This window comes from Ictalurus punctatus, chromosome 1 (assembly GCF_001660625.3).
Source record: "Ictalurus punctatus breed USDA103 chromosome 1, Coco_2.0, whole genome shotgun sequence".
NCBI lineage: Eukaryota > Metazoa > Chordata > Actinopteri > Siluriformes > Ictaluridae > Ictalurus > Ictalurus punctatus.
Window position 1 is genome coordinate 6,713,554 of NC_030416.2, and position 25,848 is coordinate 6,739,401.

The 25,848-nt window shown below is 38.3% G+C and overlaps 2 protein-coding genes and 1 long non-coding RNA gene across 4 annotated transcripts; all 3 read right to left on the reverse strand.

The window, feature by feature from the left end:
* Nucleotides 1-247: 247 nt before the first annotated feature.
* Nucleotides 248-6,506, reverse strand: fbxo32 (F-box protein 32). Its single transcript, NM_001201308.2, is given in 9 exon segments — nucleotides 248-473; nucleotides 652-795; nucleotides 950-1,132; nucleotides 1,864-2,048; nucleotides 2,741-2,834; nucleotides 5,077-5,169; nucleotides 5,354-5,403; nucleotides 5,526-5,641; nucleotides 6,271-6,506. Coding segments are annotated over 9 exon segments (1,071 nt in total). The 5' UTR covers nucleotides 6,387-6,506; the 3' UTR covers nucleotides 248-383.
* A 2,217-nt stretch (nucleotides 6,507-8,723) lies between these two features.
* klhl38b (kelch-like family member 38b) lies at nucleotides 8,724-14,097 on the reverse strand. 2 transcript variants are annotated; one of them, XM_017490898.3, is made up of 4 exons: nucleotides 13,822-14,097; nucleotides 10,065-11,413; nucleotides 9,851-9,956; nucleotides 8,724-9,746 (listed from the first exon to the last, which is right to left on the reverse strand). In XM_017490898.3, exons 2-4 carry the CDS (start codon nucleotides 11,400-11,402, stop codon nucleotides 9,457-9,459), a joined length of 1,734 nt encoding a protein of 577 aa, XP_017346387.1. In that variant the 5' UTR covers nucleotides 11,403-11,413; nucleotides 13,822-14,097; the 3' UTR covers nucleotides 8,724-9,456. The 2 variants fall into 2 exon arrangements, with proteins under 2 accessions (XP_017346387.1, XP_017346307.1); XM_017490818.3 differs by having other exon boundaries at nucleotides 10,065-11,418; nucleotides 13,822-14,095.
* Nucleotides 14,098-19,995: 5,898 nt separating this feature from the next.
* LOC108262601 (uncharacterized) lies at nucleotides 19,996-25,213 on the reverse strand. Its single transcript, XR_006982193.2, has 3 exons — nucleotides 24,458-25,213; nucleotides 24,170-24,249; nucleotides 19,996-23,982 (listed from the first exon to the last, which is right to left on the reverse strand). It is a non-coding gene; the product is annotated as an uncharacterized LOC108262601 (long non-coding RNA).
* Between the last annotated feature and the right edge of the window lie 635 nt (nucleotides 25,214-25,848).

Below are 25,848 nucleotides of genomic sequence, written 5' to 3' on the forward strand. Positions count from 1 at the left end.
AAAAAGGTCCAACAGAAGTTCATCCACTGCAATGTCGTATTAAAAAAATCCCAACTTATATAAAGAATTATTGCAGCATGAGGGCAAACTGTAACGCCATCCGCTTGCACCAAGCAAAGCATATTTATCTCTGGAGTAAACATAGTTGTGCCTAACATAATACATGAGCACCCATTACGTATAAATGGACCTCCTTTACATACTGATTTTTGTTCCTTCTCCTCTTTCAATTTTTCAGATTCATAAAAACAGATCAGATTCTTTTTATTTCAAAACTCCAAATTCCTCACGTTGACTTGCTTTACTCATGCCATCTGGGAATCTATTGCACTTCTGACTTTATATACACTATGTACAAACAGTGAAAAGCAAGAAAAGTCTCTTCAGAACTTAAAGAGGTTGATGAAACCTTGTGGAGAAACAGAAATGCTGCAGCTCTCTGGATTGTTGGCTGTGCAGGGATGGTTTGTATCCTGTAGAGGACAATAACAGAAAGGAAGCTTTTAGCGCTTGGTGTGAAGGTTAGATCAAAGCCCAGCTGTCACGGTTAGCAAAATTCAGACATTGAGTAGTAGTAGTAGTAAAGCTTTTTAGCTCGACTCGGAACTGAAAACCATTATTAGATGCTGTATAGACGTATTTCAATCTCACCTTCCAGAACAGGATGTGGCAATGTGTGCAGAATTGCAGGGTGTCGCTGTACTGCTCCTTATGAGGGTAGCAACGACACAGCTTAAAGTACATCTTTTTCCACTCGAGTTGTCCTTTATCCGATACCATGAGTCGTTTGCGAATCTGTAAGTAGCATATTAAAATAAGGTCAGATAAACTGCTAATAATAATAATTTAAAAAATGCTAGTCGATTCTTTTTTGACTTGGGCACACGTATCCATAAGTATGACTTACAATATAATTAAACTGATATTTGGCATTAAAATAATATTCTACCTGTCGGTCTGTGAAGTGGTAATGGCAGAGGTTCTTCCACAGCAGCCTGTCCTCAGTCAGTAGACCGAGGTCAGGACACACCTGCCCCAGACTGACCAGGTCCCGCCCGTCCGAGAGCCGCTGCATGATGTTCAACTGGAGACTGATGGGTAAGTCCAGGAGCGTCATCCCGGTGCTTGTGGGCTTTGGATACAAAAAGAACACAGGTCAATCTCATCTATGCAATCACAGTCAGACTGCTCAGCTTCACGTGTAGGAGCTTTTCGCAGGTTTTCTGCTGCTCAACTTATTGAGATTCAAGGCATGATTTACAGTAAAAGGCAGCACTATGCACAGATGGACAGCAGCTTTTAAGTTCTAACCAAATACAAAGAAGAAATGTCCTGCTTAACTGTATTGTGAACTCGATGCTCATTAATCTTGTCTTTTACTGTTTATCTGCACTACTTGTAAATCAACGCTACGTGCTGGTCCAGGGCTCCTGCTGACTCGTGTATAAATAGGATCAACACGGACTCGACATGATTTCACAACTCTAATGCGTTCATTCTGTTATTATAATTAGACATACGCTTTCATGTGCTTCTTTTTAATTTTTCAAAAAGGAGGCATGTTTAGGGGCCAAATCAAGGCAAACCAGGACTGACCAATAACAACACCTTTTTATGGTCCAATTTAAGTCAGGCATGCCAAACTGGTTCAGTAATGAATGTCTATGAATATTTCTGGTCTGTTGTTGCTCTCTGGTTTTGTTATAGAGATGAGGTGTTCAGTAAACCGAGTTACAGACATTCAGCTCAGTTGAAAGTCTATCAGATTGTTCATGCCAATAATGGTTTAGAAAGGAGGACTTGTTCAGCCGCTGTGTGGAAACGTGCCCTGATTATCAAGCCAACTCTAGATGCTATACTCACCCTGTTAATCTGAATGTTGTCCAGCTGCTGCTGCCACTGCAGGATGTTTTCCATGCGGTACACCCAGATATTAATGTTTCCCACCAGCACTGACTTGCCCATGTCCTGCACCAGACTGCAAAGTGACACATACAGCGTCTGCAGCAGCTCTTTGATGGGCCTCACATTCTGTTGATCTTCCAGAACTAAAACAGAGCAAGAACAGGAAGAGTTCAGAGGATTACAACCGTTTACACGGACCTCGAGAGAGACGCAGGAATAGGGAAGAAAAAAAAAAGAAAAAAAAAATTGGCAGCGTTAAAGAAAGACAGAAAAAAAGGAAAACATAACCCCATGCCGTTTTAAAGGGGAAGTAGTCCTATTTCATCTTAATTTCCTTCAATATCATACCTGCTAGTTTCTATGTTATTCTACATTAAATAAACAAGCCCATGTCCATGCAAAAAAGCTAATCATCATCATACTATGACTTGGGCCTGATCTACAAGTTAGTGTACTTAACATGCACCTTTGTTTAACTGAGGGACCACTTGGTTTACAATACTTGTGAGGTTCCTGTTTGCTCTCAAAGCCTTTTCATTCTTTCCACTGCAGGTAATTATGAAACTTCCTACAGCTATGCTACTGATTGAGGCCAAATGCTATTGTAAACTGATCGATCGCCAACAGTGTGAATACATGGATGTACAGTTAGACATGTGCTTGTTGCTTGAAGTTAAATCCTTAAATAAACAGAGCTACAAATATTCAAATGCAAAAAATAAATAAAAATTGATTCGAATCTTATCTGTACGTGTACGTACGCGTGCATTCTGAGACGGCGAGCGGGAGAAAAGAAAATGGGTGAGCTGCTGAGCAAGTGTGTGTGTGTGCTCACCTTTCTGCACCACTCGCTCCAGAATGTTCATGTAGTTCTTCTGCGCCACTCCGCTCAGAGACGGTAGCTGCGACTTGGCAATCAGCTCAAGCAGCTAAAAGGCATAAATATCAGCAGTCAGACTTGGAGACATTCTGTTCCAACATCACTTACACAACATTGTGCTTCTCTCTCTCCATCCAAGCTCAAGCAACAACAAACCCTAATCTGAGAAGCAGCCAAGCATCCCTCTGTACCTCACACCCTGGTTTATGTCTCAGTAAACCCTGTGCTGTTTTGCGCTCAAGAGAACATTCAAGGTTTATAAAAAGGTCACAGGCATAAGTGCATAAATAAAAACGAAACCCTCTATTATTTTAGGCCGACAAAGAGGTAGAACGTGGCGTGTGTGGGTTCAAACTGGCGGACGCTCCCCGACAATATGCTTGATGGCATTTCCAGCACACATTAGTCAGTCAAAAGGGCAATGATTTCTGTTTCCATTGAGTCCGAATGCCAGAGCTGAGTAGGTTGGTATGCTGACCATCCAATAACTGCAGTACCATGGAGCAACACTGACCCCCCCACCTGACCTGAAATCATGTGAATGTCATCATGCCCCCCTGGATAACCCTTTCAAGTGTGTTCACGTGGTATCTTTCAGGATGTGACATTTCTACCCTCTTGAACTGGGACACAGAGTCTTACAATTACAATTAACCCTGTCTGCATGTCCATACACATTTCACACCACCTGCTCTTCCACGGTCCAAGCCAACAGAGCAAACCAGTTTTATTACATGTGATGTGGCACTTCGTACACAATAATTGATCAGTTAAAATTTTTGAATATACACTTTATCTGGTTGTTCTGTTCCTGATCGAATGAGTCACAGGTTATTTTGTATTGAGGTCAAGAATGTGTTTAGCCACCGTCATAAAGCCTAAATACAAAAGAAATGTGCCTTGACACCCATCACAGGACCATCAGATGAGTACAATTAAATTAGTCACAGGTTATTTTGGGTGTTTAGGATAAGGGTGTGTTTAACCACACGGTCAAAGAGCCGAAATACAAAACATGCGTACGCCGACGAGCATCACAGGATTATCAGGTAAATACCGTCGAATGGATATTAAAAAGGTGTGTTGTGTTATTGTTTACTCTCTTGAACCTGTTTTCCAAGAACACCTGAACTCAATCACTGTAACCAAGCTCAGCAAAACACTAGCAGACTTGACTACCTTCAAAACACAAACACACAATGAGACAAACCTGAACAGTGAGCACATTACCAAGCTAGAAACAACTTTACCAAGAAATATTATGCACTGTTGCTTCGAATAGTGTTTTCTACGCAATGGATAAATGTATGCAAAGTATTTTTCTATTAATTTTTCTTCACTTTATTATTATTATTATTATTATTATTATTATTATTATTATTATTATTATTATTATTATTATTATGATGATGATGATAGCAATCCATGAAGCAATCCTAAAACTACTCCTTTGATAACAGATTGAGAACCAAGTAATTGTTTTTTTTTAAAACATGGTTTCACACAGCAAACTAGCAAGCTGAAATATTGTGAAGGTGCACTACTGGAGGAGGAAGGAGGGGGGTGACTTTCCACTCTGTTTTCATGTGGCCATCATTTCTAAGCACAGCTGAGCACTGCCTGACTGAACGTTTCACCCTGGTCTTCACTGGTACACTCTTTTGACCTTTGCTTACCACCAATGTTTACCACTTATATTAAAACAGGGTCCCCCCCCCTCTTCTTTTTTAGTACCTCTTGCATAGGTAGTGTTTTGAATGAGGCCCAGAAACAATTATAAGATAACAAGTGCTCAGACTCGACACACACTCAAGTACATAGTCAGACTAGTGTACATAGACACTAGTCTGGAGTGCAGTGATGAGGATAAAAAACAGAGCCACACACCAAGACTTAACCGCCATCCTCTGCTAGATCTCAGTGTCTTCATTTAAGTGCTAAACTGGGATGACACCATATTCTCTTAATTTAAAAAATAAATAAATAAATAAAATAAATAAATAAAGTGCCCATATTGCTTTCTACTTCTGAGGATTCATTTACTTGTTACAGAAACACATTAGATCAATACATCATTCCAATTTCTATTACAAAACCAACTCATTAAGAGATGTACATTCTTTTGCTATTGTATTTTGTTCACAGACTTTATATCTTATCCGAATGAGTGCATTACATTTCTTGTTTTTATTAATCTGTGCATGATGTTTACAAGATCCTGTGCTAATGCTGTTGTGGTTTCGTCCTCTTACGGAGCAACTGAAGTGTTTCTAGAAAGAAAGAAAGCTTACCCTCACAACATAATTAAATCGTCTGGTGTCCTTGATGGCACTGCAGAAATCCAGGCGATTAAAAGCTTCTCCCAAAGTACAGTAGCCATGACGCTGTACGAAACAAAGTTAACCGGAAATAAAAATGAATAATAAGATCATCACAGACATACAGTTGGCTAAATGAATGTCTTTAAAAAAAAATTATTATTATTATTATTAATATTATTATTAATATTATTATTATTATTATTATTATTATTATTATTAATGTAAAAAAAAGTTTTTGTTCCATTACCTCTTTGGTGCTCCCTTTGTGCACATAAATCCACTTGTCTTTGTGGAAATCTAGAAAGGAAAAAAAAACATTTACACAACAAGCTACAGGATGAACTGACACTTTATACTATTATATAAATAATAATAATAATAATAATAATAAATTATTATTATTAGCCATCATCACTTACATGGAACCTTGCTGTTTTTGTTCAGCAAATCCTTCTTTCTCTTCTTTGAGGCCACATCGTAATTAATAGAAAGGAGCAGATTTTCTTTGTTATAGTCCTCTTGGTTGCTTTCATGGCTAGAATGATCATCATAATCAGAAGGAGTCATATCAGCAATCACATCTGGCTCAAATACCTATGACATGCTGTAAAGTCTGTACAATTATGCACATTAAAAAAAAATAACTATATGTAGAGATGAATGGGTGTTGGGTATTGCTTAATGGCAATTAAAAAAAAATATTGATCTTTCTATGTTACAAAAGCAAGAGTCCTATAAATATATTTTGATTGCGTCACGGTTATGGAAACAGCAAGCAGGCCAGGGAGATGAGTATTAATAGTAGGATGATTAACAGTGGTCCAAACACAAATGCACAGCTGTAACGTGAAACCAAGCTTGAACAGATGTCCGGTTGTTGTTGTAGGTGTTTTTTTGTTTTTTTTTTCTCTCTCGTTTTTTTTTTTTTCCTTTTTCTTTTTTCTCTCTCATCATCATCATCATCATCATCATCATCATCTGTCGCACTTTCGACACCGATTCTATTAAACATGATCAGGACTGTAAATAAAAGTGCGTCAGTCTGGAACACTGAGTTTTCATCTCTCCTCTAATTTTTAAGCTGGATAATCTAGTCACGTGATCACAGGAGACAGTCGGTCAAAGGAGTACAAATGAAGAGTAAAAGGCAGTAATGATACTGACCTTTTGGAAACATTGTTATTCGTCTCGTTTTCGTCTTTTGTCGTTCTTTTCCAGCCGTCCTCGGTTTTAACCCAGCTCTGACCAGGAGAGCGCCAGTCCTGTCCCAGAAACGGCATGTTGCAGCACAAGAGACCGAAATAACAATGAAAAAAAAATAATAATAAGTCTTCAATGGGGGGGTAACACAACCGGTTAAACTTTCATATGCTTGTTAAGTAGTTGCAAAAATCGTGTCTAAGCCTGAAAGTGCGCAACTGCGTTTTTATATTGTCTGGCTGAGAATCCGGAAGTTGTCTTGACCACGCCCCCTCTGGAAAGCGTCCTTGAGCACGTGGCTTTGTTTATCATCATGTTCAATATTGCAAAACCTCACTGGAAACACTATCAGCGCGCTGGATCACCTGCTCCTCCTCGCATCCATCTGAAATTTCAGACCCAATGTCATGAAGAGTTATTATAAACTTAATTTTGTCTTTAGAAGACCAGTTATATAATGCATTGCTGAGTCTAAGTGTTAATGAAACGCCCTGAATAAGAAATATAAACATTAAGCTGATTGCTCATTGGAGTCTGCCTGTTACTCAACTATGTATTGCTTTGGATCACTGATTGATGGGGTTGTTAAACATACATTAAAAATGAGCTTTGTCAGTTTCATGAGATATTTTGAAGTGGGTCAAAGAGGTTATACATTGGGGGCTGGGGGTGAGGGGCTGGCTTGTCTGTGATGTTTTGTTTTTTTTCCTTTCTTTCTTTTTTCTTCTTCCCACCCATCAAGGATCATAGTGCGAAGGTCATCAAAGTTCTTGTATGAAGTGCAATCGATGAAATCTGCTGAAACAATCCTTCTGTTTTAAACAGATAAACACTGATCAGCTCATAGAGGTTATTGATCAAGCAGGATTGTGTTGTTCAGCTAGTCAAAATCATCGTTAAATAGGGTTTTTTTTTTTTAAAAACCCACGAACAACAAGATGTTCTTTAATCAGTAGCGTACTCTAACAGAAACACATGATATGATCAATGTGGTCATGGATAAAATCTATGTGTCATCAATTACACACAGAGATCTGATCCATCATTACAGATGTTGAGTAACATGAGTAAAGTAAACACTACAGACATATTTCATGTAGATCATTTGAGTTTAAATTGTAGGAAAAATTGATTAGTTTGTGTTTCTGGCTTATCCCATGTGACCAGTGGATTTCATCAAGCACTTACTCCAATTGAAAGATCCATTCACCATGTGACATTTGTCCTTAGTCTAAAATAACTTTTCCCAAGCTATGCTGAATGTTTTGCTCCCAAGACCAAATCCTACAAGGGGATTTCCTAAACATTTATACGGTGCATTCCTCAAAGTTGTCATACTTCATGAATCATATCAAATATCATTTATGCGTCATGGTAATTAATGTTTAACTCTTAAAAAACTTAATATTTTATTTTATTATACTGACTTTGTATTTTTATTTTGAAATGAACATAGAGCCTGCAGAGAGGAACATTTCATTTTTTCTGAGGGTTTTGTTGTTTAACACTAAAGGGTAGATCGCGTGTGTGTGAGCACACTCATAGACAGGATAAACAGGATAAACACATGAGTGCTCTCTCTCTCTCTCTCTCTCTCTCTCTCTCTCTCTCTCTCTCTCTCAAACACACATACACACAAACACACACACACACACCTGTTCATCTCTTTCATCATTCCTCCAATCTGCTGGACTGTCACACCTGCAACCCAGTTCAACCACATGATTCCTGGGGTGTAATGTTCTCCCTTGTTTGTTTCCCAAAATAACATGGAAACACCTATAGGCCCCGAACCCTGACTGCCCATTTTCTAGAAAAACCTTTAGCACAGTACATTTGGGATTCATGGAAATACACTTTGGATCTATGCAGTGTAAACAGAACTTTAATGGGAGGAGAAAAGAGCATGTAGTATTATTATACAGAACCTTTTAACATCAACATTTGCATAATTATTTGTGTAAGCCAGCACACTGCCTGAATAGAATACCATAGGTCCAAGAAGTGTAAATCCTTGGAAAATGCATGTGCACATTCAGAAATGTTTGCTGAATGTCCAAAGTGGAGAATTAACAGTATCTTGAATGTAGAATATCCACAAAGTTTCACCATTATGATCAAATCTGAGTACCCTGACAAATGTGTGTCATCTATTTTAGAAACGTCCCATGCAACAATAGAAGAGACCAATGCTAGTTCATTGACCTCTGCTTCATTTACTGCTTCATGTCTGGGCATGTAAATATTGGAGCAACATGGCCAAGATTTGCAAAGCATAGAGAATTTTCAATGCAGCAAATGCTCACAGTTTACCTTTTGAACTGCACAAAGTGTCGCAACTTTAGTTTATTATGTATTAAATGCAATAGTTGCTTATGTACTGAAATAAGATCCATAAACTCACAAGATTTCCAAAATAAATCACAAAACACCTTTTATTTCAATCATCTAAAACCTAAGGTATACTTTGAGACATTTTAAAATCAATATTAAACAAACAAAAAAAAAAGAGATTACACGGAAATGTCTATGAAATAGGAACAATTTTATGATAATTACAGAAAATACTTCAAAGATTCAAAGCTGAATTGAAAAATATTACTTAATTAATGCAGTATGGAAATTGACATAGAACCGCAGACACTGTTTTAAGGAACGATGGAAACTTATTAAAAGGATCAGCGAATAGGAAATTGTAGGAATGTTTTTTGCATAAAGGTGTGTGGATAATACCTGTGCTCCCTACAAAGTGCTAGACATGAAAGTAGGGGTAGTTAAACTAATTAACTCATGTACATACTTATTTACAGTACATTTTAAAGAAATGGAATAACTGCCAAGATGTCTTGTTATAATTTTGAGGAATAGGTATTGCTACATGTTACAATGAGTTGGTACATGCTTGAATGATGCTGCTCTTTGATTGCACATCTAGAATATCTTATGACCAAGTTCCCTATGCTAGAACAGCTGTATGTCATGTTACTCTTTAACTGCAACCTCTAGTCACAATAGTTGGGGGGGAAAAATCATGTAGCTTCCTGCATGAATCTTAGTCATTGAAAGCTTCTTACTTAAAGACATAGTTTTCTCAGTCAATGACCAATCTGTGTACACAGTGCTGAGTTTTCAACAACATTATAATCACATTCATGTGGGAAAAGGCTTCTGTGAGACACACACCATCGGAACTGAGCCATGGTCAAAGAGTTTAAATGGCAAAGTGCCTTTTGATGTCCAGGCATCTGTCTCTGGGTCATAGCAGTCAAAGCTGTCTGAATCCTGGACATCAACATGGCTGTTAATGTATCGGCCCCCAGTGACATAGAGTCTGTTGTTGATGACGGTGGCTGAGTGATGCATCCTTCTCTCTTTCATATTCTTGCATTTAATAAATCTGTTTGCTTTAATGTCATATGCCACCATTCTTCTTGTATAGCCTGTGAAAGGAAAGGTTACTAGATTGAGCGAAAAGAAGCAAATCAACAAATCTGGATCTTTTTAAACATTATTTTTGCACAGTTAATTAAATTACCCAGCGTACCTCCAATAATGTAGATTTTGCCATCAATAACTGAAGCAGGGGCACAAACATTCTTCACCATCCTGTTCTCCATTTTACACCAGAGATTTCTTCCAATGTGGTAAACCTATGTGAACATAAAATGTTGCGCCAAACCAATTTTCAAAAGATCTAGCATTTACATTTCATCTTGTATGGCAGATCATTAAAATCTTGAAATCATTAGTGACCTTACCTGAATCATTCGTACTGGGTTTTGCATGGCATCTTCCCCACCAAATACATAGATTCTCTGGTTATGTGCTGCTACAGCAGGGTGCTGAACTGTTTCTGGCATTGGAGCCATAGACTCCCATTGGTTGAACATGGTATTGTATCTCTCCACCCCACTGGAGGGCTGTCTGTCATCTGTAATGCCACCTAAAACAAAGATGAACTGTAGGTAGGAGATGCTCTGATGGCCAAATCGAGGCATCAGCATGGGCTCCGCAACCCTCCACTGATTCATTTTTAGGGAGAGTGTGTAAACTGTGGCAGTAGGTACACCATTTCCTCCTGCGGTCATGGTTAGACCTCCCAGAACATAGAGGATGCTATGCATGCAGACGTAAGAGGCACGATAGAGTCGTACGGGTAACTTAGCCAGCCCTTGCCAGCACTCTGTCTGTTCATCAAATAGCAGTGTCTCGCGAGATGTGCGCTCATTGTTTTTACGCCCACCTATAACCACTAGAGATTCTTTACAGGTATGACGTCGTGGAGCAGTCCAGAGTGGTTGCAGTTCGCCCGGACAATTGGAACCAACAGAAAAGAGGAGACGTCTCACTGAGTCAATGATCTCAGTACAAAGGGAGGAGGACTGCACTAATGGGTCACTGGCGATGAACTGGAAGAGGTAGGAGGGATGGATGTGTCGTAGCCTCACCTGTCGAAAAAGGTCATGGATAGCACCTTGGCGGGCAAAAGGGTCATGATGGATCCAAGCCAGAAGGATTTCAAACACCTGCTCCTCCTCAGCACACAGTTGGTCATCTTCTAAGTAACCAACCAACTCTTTCAGGGAGAGTTCACAGAAGTCCTCAGAAGCCACAACATCAGAGAAGCTTTTCACAGCTAGCTCCCGAGCTTTCTGCTGCAAACTAGTGCAGTGCAGAATCTCTGAAAGGCGGATCATGCTCAAGCAGTTATCCGGCCTGAGCTGGGCCTCCAAGAAGGTCGAGCAGGCCTCGAAAATCCGCTCGTAATTTAGCATTGCAGCAGTTTGCATCAGAGGGAGAACTGACTCCATGGTAATACTAATGGCTCCTGTGTAGACATAGTCCACAATGCTATTAAGGGCATTATAGGGAACTCCATGCATTTCCACCCGAGCCTGCTGTCTCTCACAAAAGTTGCTGCAGAACATAGCATGGAAGTAGGGGCTGCTGGACACCAGAACATTGCGGTGGCAGGGGATCTCTTTGCCATCAGAACAAAGGACAACATCTGTGAGGATTTGCTCCTTCCTCAAGTTGTTCAGCTGCAAGAGGAGGGTGGACAACAGCTCTTTGTCTTTATAGTGTAGGACCTCCATTAATGCACCATCTAATCTGTCAGCAAGAGGAGATGATAGATTTAACATTCACCATATCTTGAATTTGGTCATTATTAGGACAAAGGGAATTAATTTTCCTTATACTTTTAATAGAATGACATTTTAGGTCTTTGGGGGAATGTCACTGAGTTCATGATTAGAGGCATAGTACTTGAATATGCTATCAGAGAGTTGTCATTATTCAGTAGATACAGAAGTCAGACCCACAATTAGATGATTAAACAACACAATTTACAAGCATACAAAATAATGTACAGTGGGGAAAATAATTATTGAATGAAGTATTGAATTTTTTAAGTAAATATATTTTTGATGAGGTTACTCAAATGAAGTTTTCACTAGACTTTGGTATTAACTCAAGAAATCTGGAAATATAAAGAAATCTAAACATTAAAGTCCATAAATGAAGTTATGTTTAATATAGTGGAATGACACAGGAAAAAATATTGAACACACTAACTGAAATTTATTTAATACAAAATTTTTATAAAACAAAGGAGAAGCCTTTGTTTGTAATGACAGGTTCATCATCCTGGTGGATTGCAGCTGATTCTTATTAAGAATCTCCTGGTAAAGGGCTCCATTCATCGTTCCTTCAATTATATGAAGTCTGCCAGTACCATGCGATGAAAAACAGCTCCACACCATGATGCTTCCACCTCCACACTTCACTGTTGGTATAGTGTTTTTAGGCTGATGTACAGTGCCATTTCTTCTCCAAACATGGTGTGTAGTATGACAGCCAAAAAGTTCAATCTTGCTCTCATCGGACCAGACTACACTCTCCCAGTATTTCATAGACTTGTCCAAATGAGTTGTAGAAAACTTTAAACGAGCTTCGACATGCCTTTTCTTTAGTAATGGAGTCTTGCGGGTGAGCGTGAGCAGTGGAGTGCATTGCCTATTGTTTTCTCTGTGACGACGGCACCTGCTGCCTCCAAGTGTTTCTGGAGCTCTTTCTGAGTGGTCCTTGGCTCTTGGGTACTCTTCGGACTATTCTTCTGAATCCCTGGTCAGAAATCTTGTGAGGAGCTTCTGTGCTTGGCCAGATGTTAACGGAGTGACGTTGCTTCCACTTGCGGATAATTGACCTAATGGTGCTTACTGGAAGATTCAGAAGTTTTGAAATACGTCTGTATCCGATTCCATCAATATGTTTTGCAACAATAAGGTTGTGAAGGTCTTGAGAGAACTCTTTGCTTTTACCCATCATGAGATGTTTCTTGTGTGACACCTTGGTAACAAAAAACCTTTTTATAGACCATCAATTTACTAACCCAGCTGATATTAATTTGCACAGATAGGAGGTATAATTACTTTCTAACTACTTACGAATTTCAGCTGGTTGCTTGCCTTGGAGAACTGCTTTTTCTTAGCGTGTTCAGTACATTTTTCCCCCATGTCATTCCACTTTATTACACATAACTTTATTTGTGGAATTTAATGCTGTGAATTCTTTATATTTCCGGATTTCTTGAGTTAATACTAATGTCTGCTGAAAATTTCATGTGAATCACCTCATTGGAAATATATTTACTAAAAAAAAGATAACACATTCAATACTTATTTCCCCCACTGTAACTCCAAGGTTAACTGCTTCATCCTGGCCAGGGTCATGGTGGATCTGGAGTCTATCCCAGGAATACTCGGCTTGAGGCGGGACTCTCAGGGAACCGTGCACATGCATTTACACACACATTCCCACTTAGGGGCAATTTATCTTAGCCAATCCACCTAGTAGATTTTGGGAGTTGTGAGGAAACTGGAAAACCCAGGGCAAACTCACATGGACATGGGGAATACTTAAACAGAAACTCCCAAAACCATCACTCAAGCTCAAGATCGAACCAGAGATCCTGAAGCTGTGAGGCGGCAATGCTACCAACTGTGCTGCTACCCCATAGCTTTTGCCATTATTATAATAGGCTAAAATAGCATTATTATATAAGGCTGATTAACATTAAAATTCACAAGGTTATACAGAGAATATTTAATTACACATATGTGAATGGATACATATGAAAATGACATAGTACTTGATTTCATTTTCTAGAGTGTTTTGTATTATCATGACCGTTCTGCTTCAAACGTCTGCACATGCTAACAAGGTATGCAACTTTCTTGCAAGAGGCCTGTTCACATTTGATTTATTCTTTGCATAAAATAAGCAACATGTTATTTTTTCTTTTTAATACAGTATAATACTATTTACTTATCATCTTAGTTTCTTATGTTAGTCCCCAATAACTATCAAATCAGAACAGTGCAAGCCTGAGGTTTGTGTATATAACATTAAAGAAGTGGCATTAAAGATGTGACAGTTGCCATAGTCTATATCCATCTATATTCAATAGCTGTATTTACAGATGTCTAACTGTCAGTTAGTCCGTCATCTTACCTGGTTTTAGCCAGTGTGTAACACATCCTGTGGGTTTTTGTACCTGCTATAGTATAAGCAAAGCTCATCCAGACACAGCCAAATCTGTCACTTGTGTTTTCCAGGGTCTCTTTGTATCTTTGATGCAGTCTGAAACACTAGCAGATGGCTGTTTATAGGATGGATCACGCTGTGTTGTTTGTTGTCAAGCTTTCCTTCCATGAGTCTCTGTGTACATTCCAGTCACCCTAAAAATAGAAATGCCCCTGCCTCTGTCTGAGCTACAGCTACTCTTACTAACACCAACATGTTACTAACCCCCCCTGCCCCTTTTTTCCAGCACACAAGCTTCCTCCCTGTTTACATAGGGCATTGAAGTTTCTGGTACCCAACAGACATTTAGGTGACTGGCCATGTACTTGGAATGCCCCCTCCTTCCTTTTCTATGCAAGGCTCAGGGTGTTCCTACAGCAGCCAAATGAAAGAAAACAAAGTGAGGCAAGTGGGCTTGTTGAGAAATGTGTTATAGAATGTCAGGTCACAAGATACACAGTCAAGGACATTCAAAATAAGGGAATAAAGTTACTATTTTCTTATTTTCTAAATAAAAAAATTATGTTAATATTCAATAGTGCTGTCTCTGTTGTAAAGTGAGTATATTGGCATCGCTTCATTCCAGCTGTGACATATTTCAATATTTTTAGCAATCAATTAAATCTTCATGACCTGGGACACTTTAACATTAAAGGTATACAGTATATAATTCAACATGCCAGACCACCATGGCTGTAGAGGCTGTTTTCATAAAGTGCACCTATTATGGTTTTTCAAATATTACCGTTCATGTAGTGTGTTATAGAGCTGTTTGTGAATGTAAAAATATCGGCAAAATTTCAAGAATCAAAGCGCACGACAAACAGATTTAACGACTCCTAAAACAAGGAACCGATTCTGAACAGCTGAAACGAGTCGTTAGTAATTCCTGACTTACTTCGAAGGTTTGTAACAAAAAGCCCCGCCTCTGGTCTGCTCGCTGTCAGCGGTAGACCAATCACAACAGACTGGGACATCTGACCAATCAGAGCAGAGTATGCTCTCTGAAAGGAGGAGTTTAGAATGAATCCTTTAGAACGGATCATTGAATGAGTCGTTTGTGACACTGGGAGAAAAAAAGGTAATGCTGCAGTTTAAATTATGAGCACATTAATTTTTTTTCTTTTTTTTTCTTTTTTAACCTTGGATGCATGTAAATATATTGTGTGAGAACCTCTAAAACACAATTAGGCACGCTTCAAATCCATAATAGGTGCGCTTTAATGTCCATCCTTAGGCAGAGATGTCATTGTGTCCAGTATGTAATTTTCCATTTGGTGATTTTTTTTATTATTTGTGAAGAGGGACCAAAACATTTGGACCAAAATACACCTTAGATCAGTATTTTTATATTTAAAAATACTCAAAAATTCTTTGCAGTTGAAATGCTTCTTAATCACAAATCAAACTGGCATTTCCAAGAACTGTTGTTGCATCTCCTACAGTATTAATGACTGAGAAAGCAGACTGGGTGTTCGGTGTTCTATATGCTGGCACAGTGTGTTACATACAGATGGCACCTGGTTAACAGCTCTAGTGTTTTTAGACACTGTGGGAGTCAAAGATGAGGCAATAATGTTTCATTTTACATCCAGTGTAGTGTATATATATCCAGTTATATATATCCAGTGTGGTGTATATATCCAGTGGATAATTATAGGATCACAACCCTGACACATGTTGCACACTACAGACATTTATAAAAGGAATGTGGAACCAGTGGGTCAAAATTCATGCTAATTCATGCTAGCAGTGTGCTAAAACATACTAGCAACATGCTAAAACATGCTAGCATAATGCTAGCAACATGCTAAATCATGCTAGCAACATGATAATTCATGTCAGATAATTCACTCTAGCAACATGCTAAAATATGCTAGCACAATGCTAGTTCATCCTAGCAATGTGCTAATTCATATTAGCAACATGCTAATTCATACTAACAATGTGTTCATTCATGTTAGCAATGTGCTAATTCATGCTAGCAGTGGTAAAACATTCTAGCAACATGCTAATTCATGCTAGCAACATGCAAATTCACACTATCAATGTGCTAAAACATGCTAGCAACATGCTAAATTATGCTAGCAACATGGTAAATCATACCAGCCATGAAACTGACTATAGAATTAGCAATGCTGCTCTTGGACTCACAATCTGTATAAAGTTTTGAATTGTTTGACCAGCATACTTATAAACATAACAAATCAAGTAGATCAATTTTGATCACTTAGAGAGCCAGTGCTCCAAAATCAATGCTTTGGATGACCCGCCTTGATAAAAATATATGTAATGCTAGATAACTTCCACGTAATTCTAATGATCCTAACACCTGAAATTAAAAAAAAAGAAAAGAAAAGAAAGAAAAAACAGGACAATGAAGGCATTCCTGACCATTGTCTTAAATTAGCCAAATTTCTCATGTTTGTCGTGTTATAACTTGGCTATCAAGCAGATGAATGACCGAGTGCACTTGAAAGTGATGTCAAGACAGACTTTGTTAATGCTAACTACAGTTTCAAGTGAACTACGCACATAGAAATCATTAAATCATTAACATTTGTAAACTGATAGTGGTGAGCAGGAAACAGCTGTTCCCTTAACCCCAACAAAATCGTATTATTGATATTGTGATATATGATATCAAAAAGCTGCACTGAGATCTATTAATACAAGCAAAGAAATCAAGCTGGTATTAGGTAATTTACAACGTTAGCCAGTTCTATTTTCTGTCCTACTCCTCACCAGCCAAACTACATTAGCCATGAGTCCAGTCAACTTGCATGTCAGCTGATGGACCCATGCTTCTTCATTTGACTAATCACTGCGATTACTGTCACTTACTGGGCAGACCTGATCACAATTACTACATGCCTTTCTAAACTCTGAGCTGTTTTCCATAACTTTGCAAAGTCGCACTCCAGAATCTCTGTGATGTTGCTAAATTGTCTACAGTACATGCCTGCACATATCTTTGGTTTTCTCTCTGAACTCATTTTCTCTCTTTATGCCCATTTACTCACATCTTTATTGTATCACTGATTATTGTAGTGCTCTTTTGCTTTGTTTTTGTGTTTGTTAATCAGCTTGACACAGCACTTGCATTCCCTGTCGGTAAGTTCAGTGTACACATACAGTACTGCACCATAATGGCGAGCTCTGTGCGTTTGATAAAATCAAGCAAACTGTTGTGCTGCAATGTAGAGTGTGAAATTGGGGTTAGATGCTGAACAGTAGTCACTAACTATATCATGTGAATTTCTGTGGCGATTGGTGGCAGCTGATTATAGCGGACCTTGACTATAGCTTCAGCCTAGGTGTACCGATGTGTTCATCCACCCTTGATACTACAGCCTTGACTAATTTACACACCTCAGCAGTATTACCTTTAGTTAAGCAACCTCTCACTGATGAAGACATACATTATTAGCATCTGCATGAATAACTATCCTAAAAAACCTACACTTGCCTTAAGACACAGGTTATCTTGATGCTTCCTAACAGCGTGGTCTCATGTACCAATAGCGAGGGCACCAGAGATCTAAAGTAATCTTTATGTACAGGTTCCCAACCCTGGTCTTGTCCTGCACATTTGAGTGTTTTCCTGGCTTCCAAAACGACATCCACATACCAGCCTGGTGTTTGTGTTTACACTGTCGCTACTTAGACTTTCTCAAGTTGACAAGTTGTTACATGAAATTATTAAAACCATGATTGAGAGAGAGATAGCTCAGTAGCTCCATCTAGTGCATAGGATAGGTCACTTGATGTCCCAGTGAATAGGACTTGAGATAACCTTCATATAAATATACTGTAGGTTCTCTTTATGTAACAGGAGAACTGAAGTAAATGTATTATTTTAGCTATTACCAATGCAGTACTGACATTATTGAATTGCAGTGTATTATAAATACTGCATACTTAATTAGAGCATGGTCATGTTGATAATGTGAAATTATTGTTGGATGATACATGATGTCCATATTTAACAGTGTTAGATGTTTAACATATATAAATAGAGGCTGGCAGAAGGTGAGCTGAAGTTGATATTGTCTGTGAGGAGTTTTGCATGTTCCATCTGTGTGGTTTATGTTAGGTGCTGGTAGAGGGATTGACTACTTTAAATTGTGAATGTGTGTGTGTATCCAGTATTTATCACCCTCAATGGACTGCCAACCGATCCAGGAGGTATAGATAGGGAAAATTCTGTCTTCAACCCACTACCAGGAGAAAATGCAGTTGGTGAATAAGCTAGTAATATGTAAACCTCACATAGTCACAATTTGGCCTTCGTAAGTGCTCAGATGACAGAAACCTCTCATGTATCTGTGCCTACATTTATTTGAGAAATCTTGCCAGACTACTAGACTATGCTGAAAGGGCACACCAATTCCAGTTTCTTAATTATATTCTGCACAGGTGTTCCACTGATTTCCATCTAAAGGGCATTCTTTTATTGTATGCCTGTGAGCCAAGAGTAATCAGTATATGGCAATTGTAAGAAAAGCTAAGATATCACACAGCTTTGTAACGTTTACTAATGCTTGTGCACAACAAATGTCGGAGTACAATATGTAAAACCTGGCAATTTCCTGCAGTGGCAAATCCGTGTTACAGATTATATTAAGAAGGTTTGTATTGAAATAGAATCATAGACATATTTTATAAAGGAAATATGAGCGTCTGGACCACTTTTCCTTACCAGTTGTACTGCAGAGTCAAAGGGATGTCATCGTTCAGTTGTGAAAAGCTGCAGTTATACAGAGATGCACTGTATGTTTTCCTTCTTCTAACATACAAAGTTAGGAGAACTTTAGGGCCTTTGTAATTATCCACTGATTCAATCAGGTGTACACTTTACTGTGTTGATATAGCAAGGGACTGGCACCTGTGGCCTACTACAGTGACAGTAGCAGTTCAGTGTGAGTAACAGTTTGGAGCAGCTCAGCTCAGCTCAAAGCTATAATATTATAAGGAAAAGGCCATAAGAATCATGTGTTTTTATACACAAATAGAAAACATCAGTCAGTCTGTCACTGCATGTAAAAATAAAGAATGTGGAGGATGTAGAGAAGTTACACTTTAGTGCAAATTTCAGTCCAGTTATGTTGATTTTTGTGAACATTTTCTCTTTCTCGTCATATCATTTGTGCATAGCCTAATGTTCTATTCCTGTAATATTAAATTTTTCAATAATAAGTTTTTAAAAAACATTTTTTTTACAGTGTCCATAAAAAACTGTTGTGGGAAAGCTTTCAGTATACCTGCCAGAAATAGACATACATTAGAGTGCAGCAGATGAAGATACAGACTACAATACAATATGACAGGATTCTGTTGTAGTTGTTATTATTATTATTATTATTATTATTATTATTATTATTATTATTATTATTATTATTTGTAGTAGTAGTAGTAGTAGTAGTAGTAGTAGTAGTATATTACTGAATAGTGGCTAATGTGACAATGCAGTTAGGGTCAGATAATAAAGCCCCCATTTTATCTACATCTCTGGAAGTAAATACTTCCAGAAAATAAGAAATAAGGGGGAAAAAAATAATAAAAGAAAATAAGTTCTTTCATGAGAATAATTTAGCTTTGATGATCACGGTGGCTTAGTGTTTAGCACATTTGCCTTGCACCTCGTACCTTCAGGAGTTTCCTCCGGGTACTCCAGTTTCCTCCCCAAGTCCAAAGACATGTGTTTTAGGCTGATTGGCATCTCTAAATTGTCCGTAGTGTGTGAATGGATATGAGGGTGTGAGTGAGTGTCCAGGGTGTCCCTGTCTTGTGCCCGGAGTTCTCTGGGATAGGTGCCAGGCTCCCCAGTGACCCTGTGTAGGATAAGCGGTACAAAAAATGGATGGATGGATGTTTCAAATATAGTAAAGAGACATAGAGGCAAGTAAAAGAAAAACCCTGAACAAATGAGTAGAGAAACATATTGAGAGCTGATGCTTCCACATAGGTGCCCTGCATGATAAAGCACTTAACATCCACCATGCTTTGTGGCATGTATAAAAATGCTGCACATCAAGTTTACCTAGATTTGGGATCAAAATGGCATAGAAAAAACTAATGAAAAGTGAAAGAGGTTTATTATTGTTGCACAGAGCAGTAGGATGGCAGGACCTTCAGTGACATTCAAAGTCTGTTCAAATGGCTGTGTTTCAGTAGGAACAGTGACAGCTGCATTTAGATCCATGTTTAAGTACATGTGCCTCATACAAAAGAAAACTGTTCATGTCTGAATGCTTGACCTCTACAGTGAAGAAGTCCACAACACTGTGAGGGCATTTTGCTGGTATGGTCTGGGTCTGTGGAAGAGTCACTGAAAATCAACATAAAGTTCTTCTAAAAGTTCTTCTAATCTTTATTCTATGATAAAAAAAAACTTTTTTATCCTCATCGAAGTGTGTGTGAAAATTATGTAATTCATATGCTATGGCCTTCACAGTCACCAGATCTCTGGCTCAGACGGTAGAGTGGGTTGTCCACTAATTGTAGTGTTGGCAGTTTGAGCCCCGGCCCACGTGCCTCCACATGCCAAAGTGTCATTGGGCAAGACACTGGGCAAGTTGCTCTCAATGGCAGAATAGTACCTTCACTGGCATGACAGCTCTGCTGCCATTGGTGTGTGAATGGGTGAATGAAGAACAGTGTAAAGCACTTTGTAGAACTGATAAGGTTAAAAGGTGTTATATAAGTGCAGACCATTTACCAAATCTCAACAAAAATTTAACACCTAAGAGAGATCTTGGAGCAATGTGTTAAACAGCGCTTAATGTCACTATCATCAAAACACCAAACTGAGGGACTATCTATTGGAAGAAAGAGAAGTTATGTTGTTTAACTCTCCAGTAGAGTTGAAGCTGTTGTGGCAGCTTGTGGTGGCCCAACACCTTAGTAAGAGACTTTGTTAGTTGCTCGTTTAATTTGTCACTGGATTTTACTGTACACACTGACAAAGAAACAGCTTAGAATTCATGACATACAATGCATAGGTCGATGCTTAATGGTTGTCACACATATAAAACACAAAACATACAGTACAGCTGTAAGCAACAGGCTTCTACCATGACTGTCTAACCCAAGGTAAGACAGTACTTATCATAGAAGATCGTAATACCAATGGCTTGTAATTAGGTGCAGAGCCATTTATATCAGCTGTTCAACAAATGTTAACCTTCAAGTCCTTTAAGTTCTCATTCGCAACTTCACAGATTTTAAATTCTATTGAATACTAATGCTTTTAAGGTACCCCCTTTTTTATTTATTTATTTTTTTTTTTTTAAAGTTGCTATTTAACAGATATAATCCAATGTTCAATTGATTTGCTCAACTTTCTAGATATTTTAGAGCTATCATTGCATCTAGTGGTCAAAAAAAATGCAACAAGTATAATAGAGACCTACTGGGGCATGATTCATGCTACCCCATGCTTAGGGAGAAGCAAAGGGCAGGACAGTTAATGACAGGGTTGCCAGGGTGGGCTAGTTGAAAAATACCCTGTGGCCACAAAGATCATGTGCAAGTCATAGAAATTAAATTAATAAATTTCCATAAGAAAAGCAAAGTGTAGTGCAAACAATGTATTTATGATTTACAGTACCATTTGTTTTGTAAGATATATTGAAAAGTTTGGGTGAGTGAAAGGGTGCTTATGGACTGGTTAGTGCCTGTACATCAAAAATGTTATCTCAAACACACATGGACTAAACTCTCAAAATGAGCTGCTAGACTATATACTGGATGACTGTATGTTGCCAACTCTTAACTGCCCAGGGTAACTGTAAAAATTTTTTTTTTTAAAAATCACTAAATAGTGTAATAGCTTCTTGACATAATATTGTTTGAGGCTTTGCCATTATTAATGCCATCCTGCCCAACCAAAACCTGTGGTCATGAGTTGCTGCTGCTCAATACCCTGTCTATCCATAACATGCTGCAAAAATCTCCAGAAAGCAGTATAATGTATTGTGTATGCTGCTCAACTGATTCACGGCTTATGCAAATGCAGCTATTTATGCTATCAAAAGCTGAGAGTAAGACCCTCTAATTAGAAACGCTACTTATAGTTTGCATCCAGGTGTACATGGATTAAGTGGTGCAAATCAAAGCATCATTTTCTGATGTATTTTGTAGAGTGGAAAGTGTTCAATTAGGACTGAAGCACAGGATCACCACACTTTTATCTTTTGGTTCCTTTTATGCACTCATTTGTGATCTTTTCTCAAATATCCCCTTTGAAGGACATAATCCTGTGTAGACCCATGTGCAAGTAACCTCTGACACAAATTATGTTGTATAGACTTACTCCAAAAGGAATGGAATGTTATTCCCCCAAATGTAAATAACATACAGTTGTAATAACACATTTTTTCCAGCAATAAAGCAATGGGTGATACCACTATTTAAACCAAAGCCAGGCAGACTGTAGATAGCACAAACCAGAAACACCTTCGACTAATAGTACTGTGGTACCAAGGAAAACATGAAACAACTTGGGTATTTAAACACTGAGAATGCCAGAGCAGAACCTCAAGCTTAACTGTCGTAACCACAGGTTTAACACCTGTTATTCTGATACAGCTTACTATATGTATCAGACCATCATAATTTTAACCAAACAACTTACAGTTGCAATCAAAATTATTCAACCCCCATTGCAAATCAGGTTTATTGTCAAACTTTACAGACTTTCAGCTATTTGCAATGAACAAATCAAAGAAAAGCAATTGAAATAGTTCAACACAATGAATGCTTCAAGCGGTTTCCCCAAATTCAACTGAAAATGCAACTTATAATGATTTCTCCAGTTTCAAAATAATTTAACCCCCTGAACAGAATCCCTCACAACAGCACAAATATGCAAAACGGGTGTTGTCTCAAGCACACCTGATGCAACTAATCAAGGGCTTCATTAGTTGCACCAGGTGTGCTTGAGCTGGAACACATGAAATACCTGAACTGGCTAGGGGTAGAAAATTTATAAAATACCTGGACGGGGCAGAAAAAGGAAGCTATCAACGGCTGCAACCAGATTTCTGAGAAAGCAGGTTGTGGAAAAACCCTCGAGTGACTGCAAAAGACCTGCAGCAAGACTTGGTGGTAACAGGCACTAAGGTTTCAGTGAGCACAGTAAGGCGCGTACTAAACACAGAAGGTTTCCATGCCAGAACTCCAAGACGTACATCACTACTGACCCAAAAGCACAAGAAATATTGGCTCAAAATCATCAATAAGCCACATAAGTTTTGGGACATTTTATATTTCTGTCAAACAGTTCTTAAGGAAATGTGGGGGTGGGGGGGCTAAACTTTAAACCATTTAGCAATTTAAGAATAATTGCTCTTAAGAATTTTAGCTTTTTGTTCATGTATGATATAGTATATCTTTAAAAATACATTTGTGATTGAAATGTACACTCTGATTGGCTGCTGCTCTAGAGGTCAGTACAGCATCAGATAAAAAAAAAAAAAATTGCTGTATGAACATTCTCATATGGGTCTTTGGAAAGTTAAAGATTCTTGGATTCATTAAAAGTGAAATCATCTATGTGAAATCAGCAAAGGCCCTAGCAAGTGAAAGCAGTAGATATTTGAAATGCTGTATGATGTACTGGCTGTAGTTAAAACATTACTTTCATTCCATGAAAGGTTAGGAACCTTGTGCTTAACTATGCTTAGGATCACCTGTACCCTAGCTCATTTATGCAATTATCCATACAGTCAATCCTGTGGCAGCAGTGCAGTGCTTACAATCACACAGAAACAGATCAAGAACCTCAGTTACAGTAATGTTCACATCAAAAACCAGAATGTGCGCATGGATGTTGGTGCCAGATGGGCTGGTTTGATTATTTCAGATTCTTTGGATTTGCATAATAGTCTGTAGAGTTTACACAGCATGATGTGAAAAACCAAAAACATCCAGTGAGAGAGGCAGATTTGTGGGCAGAAACGGGACAGTTGAAGATGGGAACAAATTGACCTGGTCCAGTTTTGGTGAACCTGTGCCCACTGTATCCTCCGAATACTGTTCTTGGCTGACAGAAGAGGAACCCGATGTGGCCATCTTCTTTTGTTGCTTGGTATATTAATAAATAATTAAGAAGATTCAATCATCTGAAAACATTTGGGTTGGGATGAAACATCCCATTTGAAATAATATACCATTACAAATGCTGGGAAGCTCCAGACCAGCTGATACTCATGCCTGCCTCCTTTCACTTCTCCCAGTGCACTATTGGTGGGCTTTACATGGAGATGCTTACCTGCCATGACCCAAAGAGATACACACCAAGCACTTCCACGAATAATCCATCTTTGATGAAGAGCAGTAGCCTTTAGGACCCTAAACCAGGAAAGGCGGTATTAAGGGGCTTACTATTAGCTGCTTAAAATTCTTGTAATGCACCCAAAGTGAGCACAGTGAAAACAAAAAAGTGCTATGTGGCACATTTTCTTCCAACTGTCCTAACTTGTGCTGTTTACTCTGCACGTGAGTATTTTTTTCTGTGACTCTTAATGAAAGCTGTCACTATCAAATTCCAGTCACTTACATTGGTGAAGTGCCAGGTAGTTTGAAATCCTTCAGTTTACTCCACAGGACAATGGTACAGAGTGTGAGGATCTTTTTAACACACTTCTGGAAAAAAAAATGTCAAAGAGCTTAAGACTTCACCATATATAAGAAAGACATTTAGCATTCAAACATGAAAGTTCAGCCTACGCATTAATGCAGGAAAGTTTCACATACTATCGACTCACCCCAATGTCGGTAATATGAAACTGAAAGAACTATCTATAGCGTGCCCGAATCATTTAACAACCTCCAATGTGTAAGTGTTAACGCTGAGACATAAACAGATAGAAGAGGCCTAGGAGAGCCAAATGTGATTGAAAAAAATATTGATTTGAAAATGTACTGCAATGTGCATTGAACAGAAAGTAATAATAATCAGCCAATACAATCTCTTTAAATTTGAATTTGGAGCAGGGGTTCTGTGAGGTGGAATATAGAGATGAGTGCTCAGCATGGTAATGAGTAACAGAGACATGCCTCACAGCTACACCTAGTGCAAGTCCTTCAACTCTGTTAAATAAAGCAAACTCTCTGGCCAACTGTTAAGGGAGGGATGATTAATAACTGGAGCACATGCCTGGAGGTGGGCTCAGTGAAGGTGACAGAATGACAGATAAGAGCAACACATGACCTGATATTGTAGCAATCTACATATACAGCTGTCTAAATAATCTCTAGAATTATAAGGAGTAAGAAAATAGCTATAAAAATTACAAAGAGCATTACCTGTCCACAGAAGTATCCTCTTTTACTTTTACACATTCAGAATCATTGCTTTAACTCAGATTTACATGGCCAGTGTCAAAAAGAGGCCACCTTTACAAATGTTTCAAAATGAATAAATCAATGTACTTTTAGTGTGCAGTAACAATTCACCAAACTTGGTTACAAGTGAATCTATAATTTATCAGAGGATACAAATATTAAACAAAGGTCAAGCAAATAAATATATAAAATATATAACAAGTGGGTGCAAGAACGTATGAGGTCTGGATTATCAGTTGTAGGGAAGGTTTTACAGGTTGTCATAGTGCAAAGAACAAGACCAAGCATCAGCACTATATTAATGTGACGAGTGACAGTAAAATGTAAAGTGACTAAAGTGTAAAGTAAATGTACAAATGGACATACAAAGTGACTTAAACAGTAATTTGATCGTTTCTGTTACCATCAGTAATTCAGATTCGACAACCAGACAGTTGTTGTTCTTTTGTGGCAGGTTTATTGTTACAAAGTACACCATACTTGGCAATTAAGCATTCTGATAACATGTAGTTGGGAAACTGGTCAAAGGCTATCCGTCTGTAGTGCTCAAACAACCTATCTGGTGGCGCGAATATTATACTGAACACTCTCACTACCATTTAA